General features: G+C 39.6%; 1 protein-coding gene across 1 annotated transcript; it reads right to left on the bottom strand.

Annotated features, from left to right (window-relative positions):
• Nucleotides 1-15,996: 15,996 nt before the first annotated feature.
• LOC135476798 (tetracycline resistance protein, class A-like) lies at nucleotides 15,997-18,024 on the bottom strand. Its single transcript, XM_064756930.1, has one exon. The coding sequence runs from the start codon at nucleotides 17,828-17,830 to the stop codon at nucleotides 16,316-16,318; it is 1,515 nt and encodes a 504-aa protein (XP_064613000.1). The 5' UTR covers nucleotides 17,831-18,024; the 3' UTR covers nucleotides 15,997-16,315.
• Between the last annotated feature and the right edge of the window lie 5,385 nt (nucleotides 18,025-23,409).

The raw sequence follows: 23,409 nt of genomic DNA, 5'->3' as shown, positions 1-23,409 counted from the left end.
ACCCCGTATTTCCATACGGTCCAAAATCTGAAAACTTCTAAACAACATCAATGTTGTTTATATAGATTCATACGAGGAGCATCTAATGCTTCCTCATTGTAATATGACTAAAAAGTACGAGGCAAAACGCCAAGCGTACATATATACATACATTTAAGGAGGACTTATAAACGTTTTGATGTCACATGACCAGCCGTCTATCGACCGTCTGCTAAAATCCCATCCTGGATGAAGAACTCGAACTTAGGCCAGCCTCACGCGCTGGAGTGTCATCAGACGTCACAAACATCAACCAATTAATTAACGGTGATATTTGCTCACCTCCTCCACACCGAAATGGAGAATCTTTATAAGGTCTCTCACAGACATATGTCTGCCTTGACGAACGTTCCGGTTGTGAAGCCAAGTTATGATAGCTGTCTACAATTTGATATCAATAGATGAAAAGAACATGTACCTTTTGTGTCATGGGAACTTTGCCCTTCAGAATGCAATTATAGTTAATTGTCGTAAAAGCCGATGTATTCTCAATGGCGGCCATGGCCATTCCACTTTTGTTTAATAAATACGTTAAAAAGTGAAAAAATATATATATAAAACAAAAGTAAACTCGAACCACTTCATTGACGACCAACAAAATGAAGGCTCATACACAGTGACACAAATGTACACTGTAGACTGTTAAGCACAAAAAACTACAACCGATTTATGTAAGGATAACAACTGTGTAAAAGATTTCATGGTTTCTCCAGCTGTCTGGCAATCCAAAGCTTCTGGAGTAGGCGGCCCCTTGACCCTCGTCTTTTGTGCTGGGCTAGTCGACCGATGGCCGTACCACTTTCAAATTGCTTCAAACGCGCCTGGCTCTAGAGAAAAGTACACAATTAGTACTGTGTGCAATTCCCTCGCCGGCTCTGTAATCGCCCTCATTAAATAAAGTAGTATTACCATTAGTGGCCTATGGTGTCAAACCCATGACTAAAGATATCGCCTGGTCGAATTCTTTCAGTTTATGTCCGTGACGTCAGATGTTGTTGAATTCATTGTCGTTATCAAGACACGGGCATCATTCCTGTAACTACTTCCGTGTAATACAGCTGTACTATTTGTTATTGACCTGTTCCGTCCGATCTGTGGCCAAAGGCAGGTGCTATTAATCTTCTCTTAGGAGCTAAAGGCATGTTTTTCGGACCAATAGTTAGAGGGACAACTAGATTCACAGATTTTCGATTCTAATCTCCAGCGCACCTGTAATTTGGGTAGATCATTGTATCAAATAATCTGCTCATCTCTTAGGAGGTTTGGATGGTTTTCCGGAAGGTTATCAATGTGACAAAAAGCCAAAAAAAGTGTGACAGCCAATCCTAAATTCGGGTGTAGATTTACCGGGGAGAAGACATCGTCATGACAGTTTATTACGAATTGGGTCGAAGGATGAATTTTGATAAAGCTATAAAATTTGGTTATTAATACTTCAAGTTACAGGAAGGCCCAATCTTTAAACTGACTTTTTACTGAATGTTATTTTGGTTCCCACCACATAACTACACAAGCACGCTACTTGCATAGGTGAATGTAATGGTTTTACAAAGAGGAACACTTTCTCGGACTTTGACCAGAACGGTTCTTTGTATTGAATTGCACAGCCATGACTCATTCCTTTGTGACAAAATTATAGCCGTTTTTTTAAAACAATGGATTTATTTTCTGAATTGATTACATCATTATTTCCATCATAATTTGTGTAACAGCACATTACAGAACTGAACCTTGATATCTACCTTCCATGACTGCCAGATCGTATTACGTCCGGTTCAACCTCGTGCATTGTGGAAGCTAACATATTACGTCCGGTTCAATCTCGTGCATTGTGGAAGCTAACGTATTATGTCCGGTTCAGTCTCGTACATTGTGGAAGCTAATAGCCAAAGGTTATGGTAAAAGCATCCGTTGTTACAAAATAAAACCGTAAGGTCTGCGATTTACAATAAGCTGCGACATGTATAGTAACTATGATACAATTACTCCTGTCTTTTGTTTTATGATTAAGTGTAACTGAAAAGACTGATTCATAGCTGTTTAACGTCACACCAAAGAAATTTTCAGTTATACGACGGCGTTCCTTTTTATGGGTGGAGGAAACCGCATTATCCGGAGTAAACCACAGACCTTTGTCAAATCACTGGCGAACTTTTTGACCTGCGACATATACATACCTGCACGCCAGATTTATGCCGGATAAGATGTTTTCAATGGACGTTAGACCACATAAACAGCGCCAGGAGCGTCGTCGATCGTTTATTTCACAGAGGCCTCTGCAGCCAAATGTGTGTACTGGGCCAATCTGCAAATTCGGGGCTGAAAGACAAACACCGTAATCCCTCAACCCAGACCTGCTCCCAGTGAAAATACAGTGGTCGATAACAGGACAAATGCAATGTTATGAAATGAGGGTAGATGTGGGTATGAGAGGAAGTTTCGCACGGTCTCTTCTCCAGCCTGCTATCTGTCACGCCTGCCGCTCTTGTCTTGTCAGACGACAGACTGAGGGGCATATGATTGAGAAGTAATTACAAGGCACATATTGCCTTTGGCCATTGAGGCCATTGCCGCAATAAACCTCGATTAAGTTGAGCAAGGTCTTTCCATTCCGCTGACCACTGTTCATCACGCGCTATTCCATATTCATCGGCTTAAATAATCGACCATTTGTGATTCTAGTCGACTTCTGTGGGCGGACTAAGGTCGGCGTCTCGGATGGTAATCGCAATGCGCAAACACGGATTCGTTCTCGTCTTATCACCAACAGAAATCAGACCAGGAGATTGTGTTCGTAGTTTGTGCTGTACGGTCTCTTTAAGGGTCACAATTAGATCTGTTTAACGAAGATTTGGCCTGGATGAGTTTATAAAGCTGAAATACCCTGGCCAAATGAAGGTTCACAGAGAGGATTTTTTCCACCGTCAGTTTTGCAAGCCTTCTCCAGTTTTAAACTTTATACCACATCAGTCAAATACAAAGGTTTGGGAAGGTCGGGCAGCATTAAATACATAAATCCCGGTTTCCTTCCACCATAAGGCTGGCTGCCGTGAATATAAATGAAACATTCTTGAGGACAGCATACATCACCAATAAAACAAATGAATAAATAAATCCCGGATTCTTTCCAAAATAATGCCGTTAGCCGTCGTATATGTAAAATATTCTTCAGTACAGTATAAAACAACAATAAAATAAATAAATAAATAAATCCCGGTTTCCTTCCGCCATAACACTGGCCGCCTCGTGAAAGATAGATTTTCTTGAGTATGGCGTAAATCAACAATAAAATATTTAGTAAACAAATAAATTAATCCAAGGCTGCTCCCACCGTAATGCTTGTAGGCGTCGTATAAGCAAAACTATTCTTGAGTGCAGCGTGAAACACCCGTAAAATACTAACAGAAATAAATGATACGTCTTGTGCAGGCCATTTCTAGGTGTCCAGCTTCTTTTAACCTTAAATCAGAGATGCAAAGAGACAAAAACAGACCAAAGTGAACCCCAGGGCTTTTTTCAGTTTGCTCTGACCTCTATACCAATACTCATTACGATAACGCAACCGAGGTGCCGTTAAGCCATAATCACTCCTTCCTTTATAGGAAATATTCTTATCAAGCATATGATGATCGTCAGTTTTTAAAGATGGGGCAAAAATTTCCTCACGGTTGAGGTAGATGTACATGTCCGTCAAATAAAAGTGCTCTGCGACGAACGCTAAACGTCCCAAGAGCTCAAGGGCTCGTTTCCCCCAACGCCCATGAATATCGATAACGGAGTAATTTAGAAATTTCCTGTTTTATCCCAATATTGAACCTTCGCCTTGTGTGGGGGCGGGAAGAGGCTATACACGATATCAACGGCCTATATCACGTATAACGCGTATACAAGCAAACACAACGCATACGTGCGAATGGGATCGAGACGCGAAGTTTTATTTATTTGTTTTATTTGATTGGTGTTTTACGCTGAACTCAAGAATATTTCACTTATACGACGGTGGCCAGCATTATGGAGGGAGGAAACAGGACAGTAAACCCGGACACGACCATCCGCAGCAGGAAGTTTTAGACGGTTGTTTTACACCGTATGTAAATTATGGACAAACACTCACTATGCAGCCAGGGCGGTCAGTTCGATGACGTCACTTTACGTCATGTGACCGGTAGGCGTTGTTTGCGTGATGTATTTGAGATTTATTAAGGCTATCAGAAGTGATGAGGTAATTAGCGCATTCAACGTCGGAAGAAAAAACTTCTTGGGTAAATTCTGATGGCTGCAATGTGTACATAATGATATTGATCGCCCGACAGAATTTGCCTTTCGTTCGTAAATATATGGTACTCAAAATCGCTCACATATCCACTGTGTAGCTAATTACGCGTCAAATACATGTACATAAAGGTAAGTCATTGATGGGAGACATTTATTGACTTAAAGGAAAGTGGGAGCTGTGCCAGCAGTTTCCTCCCACCATAATGCTGGCAGCCGCATAAGTGAAATATTCTTCATTACGGCGTAAAACACCAATCAAATAAATAAACAAATATTGACACAAGGACGTAGGAATACTGACAAACTCAAGGTTTCATACTATACAAGCAAACTCGAGTAGCATTAAATTAGGTTTACATTTAATAAGGTCTAATGTAAATGTTGCTATTTCTCCTGTAATAAGGATTCGTTGCCAAGGTAATTAAAGCGATTTAACCACTAAATAAATATGCCACCATATCCGTTGGACTACAGCTACACACATTGGTTATATGTGAACGATATAATGTTGAAGGCGACGTAAAACCAAAATCAAATGAGCAAATAAACAGCATTAAGCACACAAAACCCTGATCAGATGCTGGATTAATCCTGGAGATTTTATAGCCTAATGGGATAGTTTATGTAACAGCATTTGGATAATTATTCCCGTGAATGATTCATTTATTATGCGGTAAGGAACTATTTCTCCCGAATTGCCATGCGTGCCCCTTTTTTCATTGTGCCACGGTACACGTACGCTTCCAACTGCGCAGTGAGCTGGTTTTAGGCGGTCGTTGATCCTTGCTCTCTCTCACTTTCTAGCTAAGGTCATGATCAACCAACCGAGCAACGTCCTTTCAAAGCACAGCAATAACGGAAATTGTTTTTGCATGCGAATGCCACTTTGTCAGCCTTACACGACTTATGCGTTAAAAAATCAATGATCGAAAATCTGATATTTTTGCTGTTCCAATCGATCAGTGAGGCTCGTAACTGTATATTGGTAGGACGCAATTTGCTCGGCTACAGCAAGGCAGATATGGTGTTATCACAATTGGCGCGTCTCCTAGCGAATATTTGCTTAAAAAGTGTTTTTGATGGTGTTACATTTGCATGAAAACTGAAGTGAGCATTTTGAACAGAACAGATTTACCCTGGAACAATAGTCATATTCAAATGTTTTTTGGTTTTTTTTTCCTTTTGGTTTATTAAACGTCAGGAAAAAGTTATATTTATGTAATAATGTATATAACCATCATCTCAAAGTATAGAAACTTTGTGGCCAGTTAAAATTTTCTAAAGATCACTAATGTTAAATAACTTCTTAACTAATGTTTAAATAATATGAAAAATAACGGATTCTCTATGTGATAATATTATGGACCTGTGTCGTACAAAAAATACGTTGCAGCAAACTTCAGGCACACAGATGTACACATTTGTGTGTGAACCCTACCCAACTGGTTTCAGTCCGCACATATTGTATATACACTGGCACTTTGATCAAAATACCACACGTAGTTCCGCAATGAATAACTTACTGGGGTCGTATACATGTACATGGCTGAACCCAGTAATACATAACGGTAAAGCCAAAAATTGCAGATGCGATTGTGCAGCTTTTCAATTGTTTTGTACTATTCCCTTGTAGTCTTGGAATACGCCCAAACCCTTGCGGCAGCCAATGTACTTATCACTCGTATATTTATTCGACGTTTCAAACCCATCATGTCCCCGTGGGGTCTCCGGGGTGAAAAGAATAGGACCTCAGCCCTCCAGGCAAGCTTGTCGTATAAGGCAACTAACCATGAGCTCTCCCATGTGGGCCCGGTGAATTTAATAGGCTCGCACATTCGCGGTTGTGTGAGAGGCAACCAAGGAGCGACCTGTTTGCCGTGGGCTGCGAACTGTAATCTCCGAGGACGGGATCCGGGTGGCTGAGGGCGTGTTGGTCCTGCGAGACCCTCACCCCCAGTACTCCACTTTAGCCCTTACGTGGAGAGAGACGAGAGGTCGAATGAGCCGGTCTGAGGAAGGCTTTTTTGACGGAATTTCTCAAATTCCGTTCGCAGGACTACGTATGAGGGCGTGGTTCATGGGTCAGTGGAGTAGTTCGTGTCTGATGTGCTGCCTCCTTCACTGGGAGGAAGACGGAATAGCTCGTGGTGAGGAATTGGGTCTGCTCACTGAGGCCATCTGGTTGAGTATACCTCATGTAGAGTCCTGGGTGTGTTTCCTGCTGGGTATCCCCAGGTTCAGGTGCTGCAATTGTTGGCACTCCATGGCAGGTGGGAAACCTGGGGTTCCCAGACCTAATAGACCTAATATATGTCTATTATGTCTTCTCTAAGCCTTTCGTCTAATGTTTCTATTGTATTTAATGTACCCATCAGGTTTTCCTCTCAGCCGACTTCGTCAAGTGCTAATAAAAAGAGGAAGATGGATTTTTTGTCAGGCTCACTTGATAATGGACAAGACAGATGGATGGAAAATCCACCCATTTATTTAAAAAGGGCTATGCAAGGCGCAGCGGATACACTAAAAAACGTGAAAAAGCTAAGATCCGTAGACATTCTCATAGAATGTTCCCGGAAACAACAATTAACAAATCTATTAAGAAAAAAGGAGAAAAAAATAATAAATTTTAATCATAAAAACAATATATCGTATCGGGAGGCTCGTAAGTTGGAGTTACCGTCAAATACTTCACTGCAGTCTTCCTTTGCCAGTGTGATGAAGCGAGTAGCATCTGTTGCTACTCAAACTTCCCTGACATGGCTTATCAGAAACGACAAACCTACTTCTACCTCTGTGGAACGCTCTGCTCAGCTACCTCGATGCAACAAATTAAACCAGTATTTAGTAGTTGACAAAGAGATAAGCCATAACACAATCCCTCTGAAGATAATAATGCCAAAAATAAGTCCAAAAATTTACCGCAAAGTAATAATAATAAACCTAATAAACACAGAGCGCCCCTCTAAGGCCACTAGGAATCCTGTCCAAACGTTTAATAGAACGTTTTTAGGACGTAGGTCCTTCAACACTAGATGGTGATGTGATGGATACATCACCCGTATCAAGTGATCTTCCAGCCGATCTCCAAGGAAGGGTCGTTCTCGGTTCACACATAAAGATAAATCTCGTATTCGCCTCCCTCCGTGATGTCTATATATGACCATATTATACAATGTAATTGCCGTGGTCTGAAGGTAAATTTTATTGAATTAACACAGCCAGTTCAATCAATAAATCCTATTGCCCTTTGTCTTCAGCAAACTCGCCTGAAGACATGTGACATAGATAAAACTCATACAAATTATTCACTTTAGAGCACCTCTTGTTAATAAAACAGAGCATGCTACTGGCGGTTCCTCTATTTTCATACATAACAATAGTATCCACACCCCTTTTGCTCTGGATACGGAGCTTCGTGCTTTGGCTGTTCGTGTTTCATTGTCTGAAACAATCACATTGTGTTCAGTGTACATTCCTTCGAACACTTCTTTGTCAGCTTCCTAGTTGCATGATATAAAAGACCCATTACCTAAACCGTTCATAATAATGGGAGATTTTCATTCCCATAATCCTCTATGGGGCAGTAATAATATAAATACTAAAGGCAAAGTAGTGGAAGACTTTTTATCTAAGGATTAACTGTGTTATTTGAATGATGGCTCTAATACCTGCTTACATCCGGGTAATAAGTCGTTTATTCTGCTGTCGATCTCACTATCAATGATCCATCACTTCTCCCGGATTTTTCTCGGAAAGTGCATGGTGATCTTTGTGGTATTGAACATTTTCCTCTTATCCTAGAAACATATGACTTCCAATTCTTTAGAACGTGTAGCTAGGTGGAAATTCGATAAAGAAAAGAAATGAGATATCTGATATCACTCCAGGGACACTCAGTGCAGCAGATGATCCTATATTAAAAATTAATGAGCTTGGTTTGCGAGCTGCCGATAAAACTATTCCTAAGACCTCGACAAATCCAAGATCCAAAAGTAAAACCCTGGTATGATAATGACTGTCGTATATTCATAAAGAACCCTAAATAGGCTGAACGCTGTTTTAGTGCTTGTCCGTCTGATAATAATTTAAATCAGGTTCGTATTTCTCGAGCTAAGGCTCGTCAATTACATAAGTTCAAGAGACGATCTTGTTCGCGGAACTTTGTTTCAGGCATAACGTCCAAAACACCCATGGAACATGGTTCAGAAACTTACGGGGCAAAAATAATAAAGCTAAAGTCCAGCATTTAAAGGATGGACATATATGGACTTATAGCTAACAAACCAACTGATACAATTTCTAAAAAGTCATCTTCTGAGAATTATATTTCAGAATGCCAGAATATTAAAAACAGAAGCTGAAAATTAAATTGCCCTTTCTTCTAAAATCTTAGAAGATTATATTCGTCCTATTAATATCGATAAACTTTAAACTTTGTTCAAAAGAGGCTCATGATACTGCGTGTGGTCCCGATAACGTATATTACAAGTTTCTGATCCATTTACCGCCTCAGCCCCTTGAGATTCTCTTGAACTTGCTTAATGATATTTGGATAACTGGTAATTTTCCACCCTCATGGAGGGAGGCGTGTATTATCCCCGTCCCTAAACCGGGGAAGGATCACACTGATTTGTCTAATTACCGTCCCATAGCTCTTACCAGCTGTGTCTGTAAGACTATGAAACGGATGAAAAATAACAGACAGAGCAAATAAGAACGGCTTTAGATTTTTCACGTCTATAAATCGTAGGTATGCATTTTTGTAATAAATGGAAACTTTATCTTGACCCCGAGCTTAAATTTGATTGCAAACGGACTAAACTTGTTGGAGAAAATATATTTTTGAGTATAATATTTGATAGTACACTATCTTTTACACCTCATATCAAAATGCTTAAAGCTAAATGTACAAAAGCTCTCGATATGATTAAGGTCGTGTCTAGCACCGATTGGGGTACTGACTGGTCTATTTTATTAAATCTATATCGTTCTCTGGTATGATCTTAATTGGACTATGGGTCTATCATTTACGGTTCCGCTAGAAAATCGTACCTTAAAATGTTGGATCCTATCCATCACCAAGGTCTGAGACTCAGCCCACCAGTAGAGAGTTTATACGTAGAGTTAAATGTGCCTTCTTTATATTACCAGCGTGTAAACCTCAGCCTTCAATATGCTACAAAGCTTAAAGCTCATCTAACAAACTCAGCCTACGACTGTTTTCAATCCATCATAGGTAGATAAATTTAATAAGTGTACGAACAAGTTCCCTTCGTCTGGTGTTTGTATACTGGACCATATTGTGGAAGCTAACATCAAGCTAGAGGATATAGCTCCTGTGTCATTTCAGGAGTCTCCTCCCTGGCTTCTTCCACAACCTAAACCAATATTTGATCTACGTAAACATAATAAATAAAATACAAATCCTCTTATAATTCGGAAGCATTTTGCTGAAATTAAGGATAACTATGCGACTTATAAATTTATACGTAGTGATGGGTCAAAGAAGGGGATCACAGTTGTGTTGCCTTCGAACAGCGAGTCTCTTCTCTTCTCTTTGTCCGCAATCCTCTTCTTCAAACTTCTCTGAGGTCAGGGTTATACTGCGTGCCCAGGCAGTGACATATAGGGACTCACTTTCTTGCCTTTGGCAACACAGAATAATAAAGGTCCGTTAATTCTAGAAATTCTAGCTTTGCATAGAAAACTAATTAAAAGAGTTATATTAGTTAATGAAAACTAATTATATATAAAACTAATTTGTTTCTGCCAATCGGGTTGTTTTATCCATATCATCACTATTTATTTTACTATACACCATAGTGTCCGTCTCCAATTGTGTGTACAGATTCAGGCAATATTAGTATTGAAAATTTTGTCATTACCAATGTTGGTGAATATAAAGCAATCTGTTTTAATTACATTGTTATTTAACGCCACATATCACGAATTTTTCACGTATACAACCACGGTCAGTATCATGGGGTGATGGCACCGCAGGGTCGGGCTTAAACCACCAACCTTTGGCAAGTAACTGACAAACTTTTGCACTTGTGACGGGCACATATACTGATGGTGGATTAAGACTTTAAGTGCTTTTCAATGAAAGTTAGAATTCACAAACGTCACTGAGTCCCCACAACCAGTCGTAGCAGTGGAGTCGGCAAATCCTGTATCCAAGGCCGATTTTGAACCAGCGTATGGTGTGACAAATGTAATAAATCAATGCGTGAACAATGGTGGCATAAACAGGAATACGGTACAGTCTATTCCTAATAACGAAAACATAAAAATTTATTGAAAGGGTGAATCTGATCCTGTATCCTGATATTTAATTTCTCCCGCTGGAACACAGATTAAAATCTGCTAATGGTGTGTCGCAGTAAACGAATTTTTTTGTGACCACTATTCATATAACAAACAAAGTAAATCTGCCGTAAGTATACCTTTGTGATCGATAAAATATGAAGAAACAAACTGACGGCTGACTGAGTCAAATATATTGGGCGCTAGCTCTTGATCCATGAGCTGACGTAGTCGACTTCAGGTCAGGAACATTGTCATTTGGCAAGAGGCACTGATTTCCTCTGGGCTTTACCTGTTTTGCTCATCTCATAAGTCGTTTAAACTGAGGTTGATGCAACATGACAAAGTGACGTCAATTCACAGCTGGGGCCTCCGTGGCCGAGTCGGTTAGCACATCAGCGCGGCGCAATTATTAAGCAGCCTCTCAGGTCACCCTGAGTTCAAGTCCAGCTCATACTGACTTCCTCTCCTGCGGTATTTGGGAAGGTCTTCCAGCAATCTACGGGTGGCTGTGGGTTTCTGTCCAGTTTCTTCCCCCTTTAATGCTGGCTGCCGTCGTATAAGTGAAATATTCTTGAGTACGGCGCAAAACACCAATCAAATAAATAAGTAAACACATTCACGGACAAATCTGCTTTTCACAAAGAACATCTGGAAAGTGGTTCACCAGCCAAAAAAGAAATTAATCTAGTCTTTATTAGAGCTACCAAATCGATAAATACATGAAACTAAATTATTTATTATTTGTATGGTGTTTTACGCCGTACCGCGGGAACTCAAGAATGAAACTAAATAAATAAGTATTCCGATACATAGAATCACTCTAACAGCGTCTGTATGTACCATAAGACAGAATTGTGAACTACATTGTACTAATGAAATAGGGTTTCCCACCATATTGCTGGCATATAAAGTGTATAATACTGGCATATAAGTGTATAATACTGGCATATAAGTGAAACATTTTGGAGTACGGCTAGCTTCGCACGACCATGGAACATGTACATCCACCGTTAGCTGAACTCCATTAACGAATATGATGTAAGTTGTTTACGCATTTCACTTAAGAATTTTTTTATATTTACGACGCGGTCAGTTTAGCGTAGAAGAAACAGGGATGTCCGTTGAAAACTTATTGTCACAAAGGCCCAACAAACAGGGAGAATGGGGAAACTGTACAAAGAAGATGAAAACCAGCGGACTTATAGCCTACTTGTGTTGGTGTTCTTCGTCTTTGTATATCTGACGAATATTGTCGGCTGAACATCATGCCACAAGGCCAATGTCCTATATATTATCGTTAGAGTGTGTTCTTTTATTAAAGTTTTCCGGCAAGTTCTCGGCAAACAATATTCCGCAATGCCAACGGTGACGCCTCTCTCGTTAACCTTGTTCAAACAAAACTCGGGATATCATTAGATAAACATGGATCCGATATTGGCCCCAGAAAAAAAAGCGCCACCGCGTCACCTGGGTATCCATCGCGATTAAATCTCTGCCGGGTTCCAAAGATAAATCGCAAAACAATGCCATCGAGCTAAAGCGTTCATCACTATACGAGGGAGACTCGCCTGGCATTTGATCCATTATTAGCGTTTTGGTTTGACATTTGTCGCCCGTGAGATGAAAAGTGAAGCCTCTTGTAATGGGAAATCACAACGATAGGGCCGTCAGATAAAAGGGTGGCTTCCAATAACGGTGTCCCGGTACCGTATACAACATGGGGTGTCAGGGAGCCGTCTGAGCACTGAGACAGAATATCCTTGTGCTGCAGTCATTCATATATACACCACGGGAGCTGGAAGTGGCTCAATGAGAAAGGAGGTCATTCACATTCAATATGATTAGAAACGTTCCACATCCTGGATGAAACCAGAACAGCGATGAAAATGTGATTTCTGATCAATGGTCAACGACCTATTGGCCTTAAATCATAAACTGCAAGTGCTTAAAAAGACAAACTAAGAGCAGGGTAGAAGTCAAATTTTGGTTGGTGCACTCAAATAGTAATCCGTGAAATTTAACAGAAACTCTGTTATCTGAGTGATGCTAGAATCTATTCTGTTATTGAAGCAGATTATTCTGTTAAATATAACACACATATTCTATTAATTCAACATAACCATTCTATTAGACTAACAGGATACTAGTGATGAATGTGACACAATATTGTGTTATAATAGCAGAATACATTCTAGCATCACTCAGACAACAGACTTTCTGTTAAATTTAACAGATTCATTTTTTGAGTGCATATTATTCTGATTAACGAATCAGTGTAGAAAGTTTAAACTTGCTGGAGCAAATCACTTTGATTGTAGATGTGTTTGAATAAGTCTTAAGACGCTTGACAAATATGGTAGCAGGCAGGCGGGGTGCTTAATCATCATGACGCGGAGTTTTCATAGATTCCTTGGCTGTCGTTGTTGGTTGCGGCCTCGATGACAGTACACCTTGGGTAGTATTCGTACATTCGGTCGTTTGCACAGCTGTACGTCCGTTCACGAATCTGGCGTCTAAGTCTTTATCAAGGCGTCGAAACAGATATTCGTATACCAGCCGTAAACCAGCGTAGACGTTCTATGTCAATTATCGAAAGGCTTATTTCCAAAACTACGTTTAAGACAAAGCATAAAATGTAATTTAAGACGTACAGAAAAGAGAGCAAAAGCAGAGCACTGACGACAGTATGAAAGTTGTCACACGTAACAGGTGAAATACATAAGAACTAAGAAAGTATATAAAGTACTAAATTAAGGAGCCATGAATAGAGAAGCAGTCAGCAATTTTCAATGATGTTGGAAAGACGCAAGATATGTTCAAGGCCAACGAGTGGAATCAGTATTCAGACCGTGTACCATGCTAGAATATCAGTTGTCGATAACTAAATATGTATCTCAGTTCATATATCCAACGAAGCCATCTTATTCAACACGATCAATACTAGTATACAGTCCCTAGCCTCAGGTTAAACGGTTTTAAACACAGTCATGAAGCTGAGTGCCAGAGATTACAGACGCTCTGTTCATATTTAAGCAGAAGGGAATTGTGCTCATCGTAAAACTGTTGTAGAAAGTCAGCGTGAAGTGGCTTGGTGGAATAAACTTGATACAGTAGTTTTTGCAATAATAACCTGTGACGTTGATTGAAATCGTCACATAACACACAGGGTCTAACAAATGTTATAGGGTGAGATGTGTAAATGCCATACACAGGGTATTTTGCTGTCCAAGTAGAGATAATTTACATCAGAATTGAAATTATGCCTCTTGCCGTAAAGTCTGCCGGAGATGAAACCGTTTTGGTCTTTGTATAAACACAAATCCAGAAAAAAATGTACAATCTGGAGTGTCTGTGGTTCTCTATGAGGCATATCCACTAACATACTGGGTATTGGAGGAATGGTTTTCGTTACCACCCGTGGGTAAGTTTGTCCGTTATTTGCAGCATGTCGGTGGTTTATCCCAGTTTAAAACGGACTGCCTTTGTTGGAATATTCTTGAGCATGACACTAATCAAATAAAAGAACTAGATACATTTGCCACCCATGCATTGCCTAGAAGAAGTTATTCGCTAATACGATGTTCTAGTTTTCAAAGTTAATCCCAATCAAATGCTTAAAATCTAATGTGGATTTTATAGACCATGATGATATTGTTAGGTACAACCGATGTGACCCTCCTTTTTCCTATTTTTGTGTTATTACTTGGAAAACACTTCTTTTGAAATTTTGCAATTGTAATGCGTTTGCACAGGAAAAACGAGCTTTTTCCAGTGTTAAAGACCGGTTTTAGGGTGAGAAAAACTAAGTCACTGGCATCAAGTGTGACCCCAAAAGGAGAATCCAAACATTTGACGGCATTTAATTCATTGCAAAAATCAATTTCGTTTATCTTCTTGTGAAATAAAACATTTGTCATGTCGTTGATAAACATAAACTGTTGTAGAAAATTGTTTGCGAATATCCTTCTATCGGTCATGGACCCAGGATGTCCATCACATCCTTAAATCTATGCGTCGAACCAGACATTCGTATACCAGCCGTCCACCAGTAAGGACAATAAATGTCATAAGAACGTTAGTAATGTAATCAATGGCAGAGGTTCGAGGTCAAACGCGTTTATCGCTATTGGTAAAAAAACAGTGCAACTGTACTACGTGACCTGTCAGAAATGACTGGCATCTTTGATTACATTTATCAGAAGCTGAAGGTCTGTGAACTTATGAAGTTCCTTAGGGACGGAGTGTCATTTGTGCCTCTCTCTGGTAGAGACAGACGATCTGGATATTGATTTGAATAAGTCACATGGTACAAAGGGAATAGGGCCCAGTTTCACAAAGATGTCGTACATGTACGATAATCCCACATTTAGAACAACGGTACGGTAATAGTGACGTAGAAAATATCGTACCATGAATATAAATATGTGTGTATATCACTTTTCAATCACGCTTTTCAGTCTTAAATTAGGTCATATATCCCTGATTAAGGTATATTTACTTCCTCCGAATAACATATTTATTCACGGATATCGATTCTATTTATTTCATTACGATATTGTAATGTGATCGTTTCCACTCGCTGTCCTAAAGGTGACACTTAAACAATAGAGTTAAACATGTATATTTTGGCTCACCAGTATGACTTCTTTGTCCACGTCGATGCATGAAAAATCGTCCATTGTAATGCCTTGGCAAGCCCAGCTGTATCGCCGCGGCTTTATTAGCTTAATGATGTAAGACATGGCAGTGCTGGCCTCAATAAATTTAAATGTTATAAGACAAGTCCAAATCAGCTAAAAAAATACAATATAATCAAAACGACGACCTAATCGTTCTACCTCCGCTTACGTTCAACAAACTACACTGTAGCCGCAGATGTACATGTTTGATAGGCCACCTTAAACAAGAGAGTGTTAAAATCACTAAATGATTTATTGCCATCACACAAAAAAAACATTCAATTTTTTTAAACATATTTGAGCATTTAACATGTTCGTATCCAGTTATGCAGCGGAGTAATATAGCATGAATCACAAGATCATCTCACAACCACGTGTGTTACTGTGCATCGGGCCTTTCACCGGTCAGCTAACAAAATCTCGAACAATCTCACGTAATGCGTGATCACTAAGCTACAAGCAATATTATATACATTGTATACAGCACCATGTCGAAAAAAATACTTGTGAAGTATCGTATATTTTTCCAGAAATGTGATAAAACCAATTTAAAAAAAGCTGTCGTACGCCTATTTTTGTCTCGTATTAATCTCTAAAATACTTTTATAGAATACAACCAATAGTGTATCTGTCGTATTGTATACTAATTTCAAATGCCTTTTTTTCTGTTGTTGTTGTTGCTGTTTTTTTTTTTTTTTTTTTTTTTTTAGCAATTATGGTTAAATTGTAAATGTAACAATTGTTATTGCTGTGATAAATTAATAGTATACCTGTGCTCTAGTATACCTGGGTGAGTACAATGTCGACTGGTCATAATACATGTTATGTATAATATATATATAATATTTAGAACATTACTGAAATTTGCGTCAGCGCTCGTACTACAATGTCACCCTTCACAGAGGCACTCATACCTTGTCCTGAAAGCAGAGGCACTCATACCTTGTCCTGAAAGCATGGAGCACATTCTTACCGTCCGGGAAAGCCAGTTACAAACCCAACGTTCGCTTACGTCAATTTGGAGAGTTCGTCATGACTAACGCCCGAGCGGGAAATATGCTTGGCTTGAGAGAGGTTTTTTCGTCAGCGTTGACCCCGTCCACATCTTCGTTGCCTGGTTGACTCGAATCGGTCTGTGGACCCGGCAAAACGAGTTGTATCAAGTTGTAGGTGTTGTTCAGTTGAACCTCCTTGTACAACCACACGGCCAAGAAAAACATCAGCACGTATAACCCGCATTCCACCAGGAACGCACATCCGGGGAAAAAGTGGGCCGTGGCGCCGTAAATGTTGGTAAAGATGATGGTACCAAGAAGCTTAGACGCTGTCTCTCCGCTGGCCAGTAGCGCGAACATCTTACCCAGTTCGTCTTCTTCAACAGATTTGCTGAGTAAAGACCTGATAGAGCTCACGGAGAGTCCGCCGAAGGCCCCGATTATTACAGACACATAAACCATCCAGGATTTGTAACAGAATGCTGCCCAAAGAGAGCGAGCTATTTTACAACCAACGGCAAGCATTATAATTCCTACATCTGGCGTCTTGACGAGTTCTGTTAGAACCGGCAGGAAGAAAAACAGACATAAGCCCATGATAGCATAATCTACGGATAGAAGATATCCGTACCAGGATTTGGGCCAAGCCAAGGGACGGCGTTCCACGTACAGCACAGTCACGTCCATTTCTCCGGTTTTACAAGTTTGGTTCGTGATGGAAAGAACAAAGAGAGCGACTATTATTTGTCGAAAGTTGTATTTCCTTTCCTTGCAAAGGACGAGGATAGAATTCTTAACGTTAGCTGGGTTGAAAATAGAAAGATACTGTTTCACAGATTCCTGGTGTTTGTTGGGAGGAACGCTTTCATCTACGCAAAACACGGTGCAAAGAATGGCGACACCATGGAGTACAACGATTACACACATGACAGTGTTAAAGTCGGATGTTTCAAGCAAGGCTCCTGATAAGAAAGATCCGGCAAAAAGGCCGAAAAAGTTCATCGCTTGAAGTTTCCCCAGTTTTCTGGTCCGCTCGTCTTTCTCGGAGATGTCCGAGATATAACTGTTGACTGCCATTGTGATGATAGAACTTTTGCCCATGATGCCTTGCATCCCGGCGCCGGCTAGAATGAGTTCTAGACCGTAAGGTGTGGACATATAACTCACCATGTACAGAAGAACAGCTAGCACACTGCCCAAACTTGGTATCATCATGGGCAGCTTTCGGCCGAATCGATCACTCCAGGCCCCGCAGAATAAGCCCAGCATAATGGCAGGTAAGTTCACCAAAATCCGGTACCCCATGATGTATTTAGCGGCCATTGCTTGCACCTGGTTTTCCGCTGTTGGGAATTGGCTCAAATTGTCGCACAAAGTATGATTTCGCGTGTACAGTCTCTTACAAACCAATTCGGCAATGTACGGTCGAAGAGTAGCATCGAGCATTGATTCACCCACTTTGTAGAACAGAAAGACAAGCTCTGGAATAAAGAAACTCCACCCACAAAACTCACTTAAGCGAATCTTGCACATCTTGTCTGTCAAAGCAACACAAAAGCCGTTAGGGAGAAGTCTTAAATTTTTCTCCTCCGTTTAGAAATCAGAAGAACGAAGTACACTCTTGTAACAGCGAACGTCTCCCTTTCTTTCCTGAATGCGCATCAATGGCATTGATTTTCACTCCGCTTCGAATATCCAAACTAGTCAAAACCAAATGCAAAGCTCATTTTAAATTACTGATAGTATAGATTTTCTGTTGTCCTTAAAATACCTTCTTTTTTGCTTATAGCAAGAGTTTGCCTCTACCTCTTCATATACATTGTCTGGGTTGCTAACACCCTCCGTTGTCTGTGGACTAACGTGAAGAAGGCACCGATATTACTCTGCTGTCGTATAGCCCCGAGCTCGTCCCTTGTGTTTACCGAACTGGCGGCGATATCAGCCTGTCAGCGCTACAGCTCAATCCGCATCACCGTTATTGACCAATCCCTGGCAAATATCGATTACCTCCATTCACGATCGACTTGAACCGATGTTTGGCGTGAATACAGCGCGATGTTCTGCCTGGCTGATTCTCAGTAATGTAATACACAGACCGTGACAAAGCCATCAACATGCTCACGTGGCCGTTTTAATCCAATTATAAGACAATTTTAAAATTTATTTGATTGGTGTCTTACGTCATACTTTGCCATATTTCTATTATACAAAGGCGGTAAGGTTATGTAGGAAGGAAACCGAATAGGGTTAGCGGGAAACGCTCTGTAACTACCGATGGATGTCGGTATAAACTGGACAAAGAAGTGGAGGTTTTTTGCACATGTATTCGGTGTTTACTGAATTCACATGGTGTTTCCAAAATTAGAATTTACAAGTAGCTCGGAACGGACTATGAAGGTGCACAGTTTGCTGCCAGAGCTCTGTAGGCAATGTCTTATTAAAATCATAACACGTTTAAAGAGAACCCTTAGGCACAGTTTGAAGATTTCCAAATCGAAGAAAGTCTTGTCATCGTCCCAAGTATGACTTTGGCTTTGCCTCGTAATCATTGATTTACCCTTCCTCAACGCTGTCATGCGCTGCCATGAGCTGTTATATTAACTGCAGAATTGCAATATATTAAACTTGACTGGTCTAGAATTACACAGACGAACAAGTTCAATTTTGTTTTCATAAATATCACACCCGAACCAATTTAAATGACTTCTAATATAAGGAATTAATTAAGTAAATGTCTAGAACGGAAGTAACGAATACGGTGTATGCTGAGAGTACAACAACCACAAAATACTGATTGCAACATAAACTGTCCGATTATAAAGCAGAGCTGAAGCCATGCATATGCGTGCTATTTTTTTTACCGCACACCGGTTTGGTAATTTATTACGTTTTTTTTTTGCTGTTGTCCTCAAATTTTGTATAACGGAAACATTCGAACATTGAGCGTCATTAGGCAGTCAGTATCAAACCCACAACGTAAAATTGACTGCCTTGGCCTAATTGAGGATATGCTTTCTATACGAGATCATGGATTGTCATATACGCTCTAAATGCTAAATGTAACATATAATGTTATGTTTTCTGAGTGTTGGCAGAACAGATCATTTACTGCAACATAATATGTTATTGGGAATGCAATACTCTGTACGGAATTATTACGTCATTGTTTGTAGCAATTATATTGTACCGTGGCTGAAAGAACATCGGCCTACATTCACAGTTAGTCAATTTGATAGCTTAGACTTTGATTGTACAAATAAAAATTTATACATTACTCTATGCATATCATAAAACGTGACTGTGTACTGCAGTGTGGCTGATTACAGAAGCTGTAAGAGCTACCTCCTTTTTCTTTATGATCTGTATACTGCAGTGTGACTGATCACAGAAGCTGTAAGAGCTACCTCCTTTGTTTCTTTATGATCTGTATACTGCAGTGTGACTGATTGCTAAGGCTGTGAGAGCTACCTCCTTTGTTTCTTTATGATCTGTATACTGCAGTGTGACTGATTGCTAAGGCTGTGAGAGCTACCTCCTATGTTTCTTTATGATCTGTATACCGCAGTGTGGCTGATCACAGAAGCTGTGAGAGCTACCTCCTTTGTTTCTTTATGATCTGTATACTACAGTGTGGCTGATCACAGAAGCTGTAAGAGCTACCTCCTTTGTTTCTTTATGATCTGTATACCGCAGTGTGGCTGATCACAGAAGCTGTAAGAGCTACCTCCTTTGTTTCTTTATGATCTGTATACTGCAGTGTGGCTGATCGCTGAAGCTGTAAGAGCTACCTCCTTTGTTTCTTCATGATCTGTATACCGCAGTGTGACTGATTGCTAAGGCTGTGAGAGCCACCTCCTTTGTTTCTTTATGATCTGTATTCTGCAGTAAAACCCTTTCAAGCAAAGGTCGGATTCCACTTGTCGGTTATACAACGATGGCGCTAATTATGTCATCACAATATTCGTAATAACAATTTACACAATTTCACAACCTTTTTCGCGGCACAAATGCCCATGTCCAACGTGTTAAGATGGCGTGCTTATTAACGCATCCTATTGATTATACATAAAAAGGTAACATTTAACCAACGGCACATTTTGTTGTCAAATATTTGACATATTTAGTTGGAGTATTACACTAATTTTTAGCTGTTATACAGTCTGCTCCACTACATAAAATTCATCGGTGAATGTAAGCTGTCAATGGAGCTCTCCAGGACGTATTGGCATACTGGTGTTTATTCAGTACCAATGAATGAATCCACCACAACCAATCTATGTGTCAAGACAGACATTCGTATGCCAGCTATCAACCAATCGCAAGGCTAGTTCCCCAAAACGACGTATAACACACAAAACCAAAGAACTAAGATAGTATATAAATTATGAAATAGAACGGGATCATGCCAAAAGAAGCAGTGCACAGTTATCAATAATGTAGGAAAGACGCAAAATATGTTCTAGAAGACTGAGTGAAATCAGTATTCAAACCCTGCACGATGCTAATATGAAAGTTGTCGATATTAAAATATGTAGGCCTACTTCTATTGCAATTGCGGTTTGGTTGCCACTTTTCATACATTCAAGGTGACCACCTAATTATGCACGATGAATATACTGCCCCTAGCAAAGGGTTAACCGGAACTAGACACCAGTATGAAGTGGAGCGCCACAAACTCTGAACCTTCTGTCCATATTTACTTACAAGAGCATTATACTCATTGTAAAACTTAAGTTTGATGGAATAACCTTGACACGCTGGTGTTGTCAGAAATAACGTGGATTGAAATTTTCACGTAACACACATGCTACTAGACTATGCCTAACAATTGTGTTACAGGATCGTCACACTGGACAGACCCTTACGTGTACCTTTGCACGATCATCATGTTTAAATATTATTGTCTTCTTGTGTTAACAAAGTACTTATGGTGAAGAGCCAAAAGGAACGCGAGATGTGAAATGTTGCATGAATCGATTCTAATTTCTTAGTTTATATACTTTCTGAGGTCTTCGGTGGTTAATGTAGAACGTTGTTTTGAGAGCGGTGCTAAACCAGGCCGTCCAATATCGTTGATATTTGGTATACAAATGTCATGTTTTGACAGGCTAGATAGGCTCAGTTTAGTGGAAAAAACCGCTTCTCTATGTGCCCAACTGGTACAGAGAAAAACTGTATTGATGGACAGGAAAAGTATGGCTACTGGACAGTACCACCAAAATTAGAACTAGTAATAGCCTCCCGTTATTAAACCGTAATGGCCATTATTAAATAGTTTGGAGAAGTAATCCAATGAAGATGCCAGTTAAATTTCTGAGTTTGTTACATTGCATTGTATTTAATTCCCCACTAGTTTGAAATTTAAACTCCGTGGGCCGCATTACTTCTCTTCATTTGAATGACTAATTAACACAAAATGCCACGCATTCCTCACCAACACAAAAAGAATTTCACCAATATCTAAAAGTATGTTGTGTTCGTACCCAACTTTAAGGCATGGTCAAGCATTCTTTATTATGGTACTGTCGGCGAAGAATTAAACAACAATCAGTCATTTTTTTGTCGATGTGGTCGAAAAAGGTACCAAGTCGGTCATGCCACAGACTAAAACCCATCCATTTAAAGAGGGTCTTGTTGTTATGCAGATCAATTGCATGATTATAAGGTATTAGCCGCTCGAATGTGGGTCATCTGATCTAACTATGTACTGATGTACCTAGCAGTACTGGGTCGCACTGACTAGTGGTATTAAACAGTGGGTCCAACGGATCTGTGACTGTCGGCTGCAAAACATTAGGTTTTAAGCGACCCCATTATTAGGTTTTTAAGACCTACATCCAGTGAAGGACCATGAAGAAGACAAAATGTGAACTGGTGCATGAATTCACCCTAATTTATTACTTTATGCTGTACCGTAACGTTTATACGAGAGCAAAACTGTAACACTGATCCTATAATTTACTTTATGCTGTAAGGTAACGTTTATACGAGAGCAAAACTGTAACACTGATCCTATAATTTACTTTATGCTGTAACGTAACGTTTATACGAGAGCAAAACTGTAACACTGATCCTATAATTTACTTTATGCTGTAACGTAACGTTTATACGAGAGCAAAACTGTAACACTGATCCTATAATTTACTTTATGCTGTAAGGTAACGTTTATACGAGAGCAAAACTGCAACACTGATCCTATAATTTACTTTATGCTGTAACGTAACGTTTATACGAGAGCAAAACTGTAACACTGATCCTATAATTTACTTTATGCTGTAACGTAACGTTTATACGAGAGCAAAACTGTAACACTGATCCTATAATTTTACTTTATGCTGTAAGGTAACGTTTATACGAGAGCAAAACTGTAACACTGATCCTATAATTTACTTTATGCTGTAACGTACCGTTTATACGAGAGCAAAACTGTAACACTGATCCTATAATTTACTTTATGCTGTAACGTAACGTTTATACGAGAGCAAAACTGTAACATTGATCCTATAATTTACTTTATGCTGTACCGTAACGTTTATACGAGAGCAAAACTGTAACACTGATCCTATAATTTACTTTATGCTGTAACGTACCGTTTATACGAGAGCAAAACTGTAACACTGATCCTATAATTTACTTTATGCTGTAACGTAACGTTTATACGAGAGCAAAACTGTAACACTGATCCTATAATTTACTTTATGCTGTAACGTAACGTTTATACGAGAGCAAAACTGTAACATTGATCCTATAATTTACTTTATGCTGTAACGTAACGTTTATACGAGAGCAAAACTGTAACACTGATCCTATAATTTACTTTATGCTGTAACGTAACGTTTATACGTGAGCAAAACTGTAACACTGATCCTATAATTTACTTTATGCTGTAACGTAACGTTTATACGAGAGCAAAACTGTAACACTCATCCTATAATTTACTTTATGCTGTAACGTAACGTTTATACGAGAGCAAAACTGTAACACTGATCCTATAATTTACTTTATGCTGTAACGTAACGTTTATACCAGAGCAAAACTGTAACACTGATCCTATAATTTACTTTATGCTGTAACGTAACGTTTATACCAGAGCAAAACTGTAACACTGATCC

The sequence above is a fragment of the Liolophura sinensis genome, chromosome 10, assembly GCF_032854445.1.
Source record: "Liolophura sinensis isolate JHLJ2023 chromosome 10, CUHK_Ljap_v2, whole genome shotgun sequence".
Lineage (NCBI taxonomy): Eukaryota > Metazoa > Mollusca > Polyplacophora > Chitonida > Chitonidae > Liolophura > Liolophura sinensis.
This window is presented reverse-complemented; position numbering and strand designations above follow the sequence as displayed.